Raw genomic sequence first — 7,106 nt, 5'->3', positions numbered from 1 at the left:
TTTTATGTTCTTTTGTCTGTCTTTATATATATATATATATATATATATATATATATATATATATATATATAACCAATGACCTTTCAGTCAGCAGTGGAATTACCTTTTACCTAGGCCTGAGGAATAGGCTGCAACTATATAAAAAATCGGCAGTTACCTTAAGGCATGTGGTGTCACCGGTATTGACATGGGTTGCATCTTGAAATATGATGGCGAATTCGACAAGGGTGTCGTGGGCAAAGTTGTCAAAGTTCAAAACAAACAGATTTCATTCCTTCTGTTGGTTCCGCTTTGAGAAGCATCAAAGCCAAAATAAATAAATCCTTCGTTTCTCAAACGTCTTCCATGAGTCACGTTGCTTCTGACACCAGCCTTAACTATGAACTTGAAGTAACACCTGCTTCTTGAGGTTTCATTATCCAGTGGACTGGTATTTGCATCTGTGTTCAGAAGTACTAGGAGCCCTGTGGGAGATACGCGTATCTGGCAGTTCGCGATACTAGCAACAGTTTCTCCACTTCTAGTTCTCATACGCATTCGTTTCTAAATGGATTGAACTGAAATTGTGAAATGCACGAGCAGCTGTGACTGCCCATCTACCAACTGCGATAAGAGGCCACAGGTTGGTAGTGGCCACGGACAAACATGATGCCAGTAGACCACTTGGGGAAAGAGAACTTCCTCAAGGGATGGAACTGCAGTTGGTGAATGAATTTCGGTTTACATTATGCTGAGGTTGTTGTTGAACTCCGGATACAGGACCTTGATTTGGGCTCCCGAAAGTCAGAAAGAGGAAGTGGGTCCGAAAATCTCCGGCGTGACTTTCACATGTCGGTAAAAGTTCACGAAGAATCTGCTGCTTAGGTTCGTGGCCTAAACAAGTGCACTAGTCCGCCACCACTCAAACTCCGAGCGGAATTGTGGCTCTTGGCTTCCTTCCAAGCCCAACGTCTCAATTCGGATTCGCAATGTGACTAACCCGTACGTCACGACAGAACAAACCAGAGCTGGCTGAGCAGACAACTCACTGACGCGGATGGGTAAGTAGGTGGAACGACACACACACACACACTTACCCTCTCATGCAAAAGTGGGATGGAATGGCCACAGCGGTATTGTGAATGGCGCGTAGGAAGGCATTTTCTGGACGAAGCATGTGCCGGTCGACAAGCACTGAGGAGGAATGGGTAAATAAAAATGAAAGTCATCAAACCGTCAAGTAACATTCAATGGCTGTTATTGAATAGTTGATAATATACCAGTTGTAATTTATATAGTTGCTTTCCTATCAGGTTTGCAAGGCTGCTTGGTAAAATAAGGTCCTCGAACCACAGTTATTCGGTGTTTCTGAGATAAACATTATCTAAGGCTTCATGTTTACCCAAGCCATCCACAAAGCACTAACCATCTCACCTTCCCGAAAACAGGAAAGCCTGAGTAGGAAACCCACTTATTTTACAAGCAGTTTGAGAGGGTGGATCCAATTATCACCACAATTCTCTATTAGGTCTAGCCTGCATAGGGATCACGACTTCAACTCCCAAAAGCGTAATCAACGGCCCTATTGAGTAACTCCGTAACGAAAGTCTCCAGGATCCCGTGCATCGCAGATGAATACGAGTTTCTAATCAGGGTCTTTTAGGTCCAGAACGACGGAGAAACTGTCGAAAATTCGTCAGAATGACCCCTCCTTTCTGTACGGTATTTTGGGCGGCATCACCACAACGGACACCGAAGCGAACGAGGTCAGCTCTAAGCTAAGCGGTTACAGTTGAGTTACTTATTTCTAGTTAGTAGCTCAAAGTTAGTTGAATAATTTTGGTGCTACATGAAATTTCGCCTGTTGCCACCCGCCCTCCTGTAGCGCACAGAAAGGTGAGAAAGTAGACTCATTTTACTACATCCAAAGCTTTTTGCTTTACATAACCTCCATCCAGAAACAACTTTTTTCTCCGGCTACGGGATGAAATCAAATCCAAACGCAGTGCGTAGTTGCTCAGGTAATTTTGTCATCCTTTGACGATGGAGTCAAGTAGATAAATTTCGGTGTTTTTTTTATGCTAATTGAACCTTCTTCTGAGATTCCACATAAAGAGTACGTTGTACATCATTCTCACAAACAGGTCAGCGCACCACCAATTACCGTGCTGCCCGTTCTTCCTACTCAAAAAGCGCTGGTTGAGAAGCAGCATAAACAAACTTGGATTGAAATATTGATTACGATCGGTATTACAATATCTTAAATTCATGCCCCGATTTCCCTACGTAAGCATAGGTTTGATAGCGTTAAAAAACAGCCCAGGGAGATGAAGAAGTTGGTAGCGCCCGTGGCTTTATTCAGTCGACTTATGAAGTAACTTGTGTAATGATATTCCACGCACTGAACTCTGTAGACACCTTTTGTTATCCTGAGAACGACAGATAAGCTCACCAGATGGCCTTTTTGAGTTTTGGATTTCTTGGTGTTCGTGTCAGTAAACTCACACACGCCATGTGTCAAAATACCCCCGCAGCACAGGGCATTAGTTACACAACCAGGCCAGGCTGACATATTTGTTCAGATATATGCATATTGTAAATCTTCAGTTTCGATAGTAACTCCCTGGAGGTGCCGAAAATGTTTGGTATCATTTTGGCCCTTTCTCACTTACGAAACATGTGAACTGAAACGGTTTTGTGGAACTGTGGAAATAAATGCTAACAATTCAAACCACTCCTTAAAAACCCAAGTCTAGGACAAAGAGTGTCCCCAACTGATTACAATTGTAACACTAAGCAAACTGATAATTTTTCTACACGCCACCGATCGGTACCCTCGAAAGGACCATCACCTGAAACTACATGACTTTAAGTGGTTCAAACATGCTACCGATGGTTAGTGAACTTTATCATCTTATATCTCAATCCTGCATATTAATTATCAGATCGCTCAGCTACAGCACCTTTCCGGTGCCTGACTGCCATGCCACCCGAAGGCTGCACGAGGGCTGGGATACTGCCAGGTTGCCCAAGCCTAGACAGGGGAATCGAGTGGCAGAGGTCGGGTTCGAACCACGAACTTTTCGATCGGTAAAATCGCGCTCTAACCACTTGGGCCTTCTCGCCCTGGATGGTGTTTACGAGGTCTCGAATCTGTAATAGGTAGTATGTACATAAAACAGCATTAACAAAACAATAAAATGTGATGCCTAAAGATAGTTTGCAATCGATTGTTTTTGTCTCACGGTTTGAAGTCAAATACGGGGCCACAAAAGCAGTGTGTTGTACAACTTGGCTACCAACGGAGAATCCGAGGGTCGCAAGATTCGATCATCATCACATCAATTAAGCCCTGTACTAGCTCGTATCGATGCAGCCACTAGAAGTCCAGATAGTCACGTTGCTAATATACCTTTGTAATGCTCCTGAAGCGAGTTCAGTCAATATAGGCTAATCTAATGAAAGCAATGGGCTTTAGACTCGTTGTAGGGGCATGTGTTTTGGGTGGCTTAATCCAGATTTTGTTCGACCACAACAACTGTTGAACGATCGGTTCTCCGTCGATATTTAGCAGTAAATAACTTTGATAGAGAGTAACTGAACGTAATTTATGCCATTACTATGGAAAATGAAAATAAATTCAATGTTGTGGCAGCAGAAATTTCGCGGCGTTGCAGTGAACGAACGCTGCAAATATAAGTAGCGATGTTTGTTTTATTGAAAAAGCGTTTATCAGAGGGAAAATTTAGTTGTTTGAGGTACTACATGCACTCGTCCTGTCTCTCTAAATGTTCGAAACGCTCGTCGAACTTAGATGCTCCCGAATGGTTGCATTCAAAAGAAGAGTGGAACTTCCTTCTGAGAAGTCGCCACTCGAGAAGTCAGTCAATACGAGACAGCGTGTTGTGTTTACCTTGAATGAAGATGAATGGCCTAACTTAATGTTCAATTGAGAGCTAATCACAGTGCTGATCAGCTGCTCATGGCCACTGTCCGGGAGGTCGAAGGTTCAAAACTGTGAGTTTCGTGCGATACCAAACAGCTTCCTAGCATAGACTGGCCCAACTGACAGGACGAAATCTTACATAATCTAAATAACTGTAGTGCCTTTTCAAAATCACAATAGAATGTAGATAACCAGCCAGTTGTGAACGCGGTGTGAGAGAGCTGTGTTCGGAGCTGATCCGCTTACTGTTGACACTGCTGTCTATATCTATTAGCACACGGTGGCCAATATCACTCTTCAGCATTGAGCGTTTGTTGGGCAGTTTTTAGGATTTACGTAAGGCGTCGTGTAAANCCATAGTAACATGCCCCAAAAATTGAATATATTTCGTATCTTCTGCTTTCTCTAAAAGTTGTATCCGGTATGTTGTGGCAGCTTGTTTGGTGACAAGCCCGTGTCGGTCGACTGTGGTCTTGGTTCGGCCTGCAACACAAACTGTTCAGTTAGCTGTGAGCAGGTTTACTTCTGAGTTGTGTTTTAACGAGTTGACAATTCGGCTTTTTCAGTAATGCACAAGATGGTTTCATGTCACAACATGCGTGAGACACAAAAAAATATGTTTTATGGCTTTTCTAGATGTAACACACTACTCATAAGATGGCTAAAACACTGACAGTCCACGACCGGTTTTGCCCTTCTTGATTCAGTGGGATCCAGTCAAATCTCCTATCGAGAGTGAAATCGTGTGCAAATGAGAGTAAGTGACAAATTCATTGTTAGATATATTGCGAAGGACCAAACACGGAGCACATCGGTCAACAATTGGATAAAAGCTTAATTTTAAAAAGCGAGACGGTTCATATATAGGCAGATCCCTTTTCGTATCCAGAGTAATGTACTAAAAATGGTAGGCCATACACGATCAATAAAATGCGCCTTTGTGATAACAGATATTTCTTCTAGAATTCCAACAGCACATCAATTAAATGATGGCATCTATTCGGAGAATTCGCGTACACACAAGTTTCACACCTACTTTTCACAGTGACCCCATTGTCATTTAAGCAAAAAGTGGGGTTCTAAACCATGGAGACTATTTCGCGTGATGTTACCAATGAAATCATGAAATGAGTCGCCAATATGGAAAATTTTATTAGTTAGAAAAACTGCGATCTGAACTTATCCCACAAATTGCCAAGTGAGACTGTAATGGTATAATCGCTTAAGTTTTCACTTACGACACTTACCATAGTAAGGTCGACAGATTTCACTGGATGATATCATACATTATTGAACTCTTACTGCAGCATTACAAGATCGTCTTATTAAAAGCGGTAGAAGTATGCCTTGAGTTGGAGTGGGTAGTAAGGGTAAATAATTCAACTAAGTGAGGATATTCGTCACACACCGGTCAGATTTCGGCACTGTCTCACCTCATGTGAGCTTTCTCGAAATAAGACAACGCCCCATTCTGCCGACTGGACAAGAAAACCACCAAATGAAATTATGAGAAAGTTGTAACCATCGTGATTAGTAATGTCAAGAGTAAACCTGGCGATTTGTTAGAATAAAGCTCAAATAATAAGGACCGTATCAAGACTACACGACGTTTTATTGCTACGTGTACTACATGGATGATCACTGTACTCCTAAGCAGTCCAGGTCAAAAATAAGCTAAGTGAAGTTCAAATAAGGTAGACTAAGCTGTTTGTGGAAGAAATCATTGGGGTTCCCGATGCGCTTTGGACCGCGCGTAGGTCTGATGGTCCTGAATGTCAAAAGCACGAACTGGCTTTGAAATTCTACGGTACTGGTTATACGAAGGCAAGTGAAATTGCGTAACAAACCTTTTGTTTACGTCCGTGGCGTCAGATGCGCAGTTTTTTTCAGCGACCGGCGTAGTGTTGCTGTCTGCAGACAACGACAAGCAGAATGTTGGCCTGGTGGTGTTGGTTGCGGTAATCCTTTCCGATGCCAGTGTCGTGACTCTGACTAGTGATAAAATCACACAAAAATCGCAGCAGAACGAGTCACAGGAGGTTCAGAAAGCGGGAAACAAACACGAATAGGAAGGCAGTTCAGCGACACACACATGCGAATCGGCTCTTGCTGCAAGGTGAGTGGTGGGTAAGGAGGAGCAGAACGAGTGTAGATCAAGAAGTACACGGGAAGAGTAAGCAAGTGAATTGGGAGCTGTCGTGAAGTCGAGACTGATTAAATAGTGGTCCTACAGTGATCAGAGGCCTTTTGATTCACGGCTCGTGGCACTCTTCCCCTGGTTAATAGGTTAGTTCTCTCATAATATCATAGCTAACCTTCAGTTTTGGGTAGATTTACCGCACATTCAGGAGTGTTTCAGTGTCCATAGAGTCAGTGCGTATGGAAGTTGCCTATTTGGCCCTGCACGCAAGGCATTGTTGTATGACCTCTCTCTCTCTCTCTCTCTGCAAAGCATCCCAAGATTGCTGCTTTGTTCTTCTGGCTTCTCAATACATTTAAGTCATCCTCTCGGAGGATTTCCAGCAACTGGGGAAGGGGTCTACGCCTCGGAAGTTTTCTGTCAACAAAGCGTGTGATGGTCTGTTTGAACGACTAAATACCCTCCAGGTAGACGAAATCTGAGGAAATCCAGGAAACGTAGAGGTGTAAGCATATTGTTCGACGCAATGTCATAATTATATTTGAACTCTTTTATGGATCTGAAGGCGATCACATATTCTTTGCTTCTGAACTCTTCTTTAGAGTACTGTGCCACTAGCACAAACGTCTAATACCAAAGGTCCGGTTCGTTCCGACGTATTTTGGGGCTAGACTGGGTAGCAAGCATAGCCAGTAAAAAAACGTCCTCACATTGTTCTTCTCAAACAAACAGTGTGCGTTTCTGAGGACTGATTACAAATGTGCAGCTATGTAGGCGAAATTCTTCAAAGATCTTCTGTGACAGCACGCAAGCCTCATAAACCTGAGGAACTTCTCCGGATTATGTGCCTTGACTATGTAGACATATGACATAGTTTGGTTTAATCGGTGTCCCAGACATCTGACAACTCGGTGCAAGAAGCAAAACGTAGAAGGTTGCACAATAAGACCTACTTCAATGAACCTCAGGGTTTACGAGGTGCTCACGAGCAGGGTTGCAGCGGACGGTGATGCTGCTTGTGAGGAACAAGATATTGTGATA

At 43.1% G+C, this 7,106-nt stretch overlaps 1 protein-coding gene across 1 annotated transcript in view; it reads right to left on the bottom strand.

The window, feature by feature from the left end:
- The window catches only part of T265_02249 (hypothetical protein), a gene marked incomplete at both ends in the record, with an annotated part of 41,025 nt that extends 34,999 nt beyond the window's left edge, over positions 1-6,026 (bottom strand). The window contains 2 exons of the mRNA XM_009166453.1: positions 1,077-1,173; positions 5,773-6,026. Coding sequence (XP_009164717.1) covers positions 1,077-1,156 — 80 coding nt within the window. The remainder of the gene's footprint in view (positions 1-1,076; positions 1,174-5,772) is intronic.
- Positions 6,027-7,106: the final 1,080 nt, after the last annotated feature.

The sequence above is a fragment of the Opisthorchis viverrini genome (genome assembly GCF_000715545.1).
Source record: "Opisthorchis viverrini unplaced genomic scaffold opera_v5_26, whole genome shotgun sequence".
Lineage (NCBI taxonomy): Eukaryota > Metazoa > Platyhelminthes > Trematoda > Opisthorchiida > Opisthorchiidae > Opisthorchis > Opisthorchis viverrini.
This window is presented reverse-complemented; position numbering and strand designations above follow the sequence as displayed.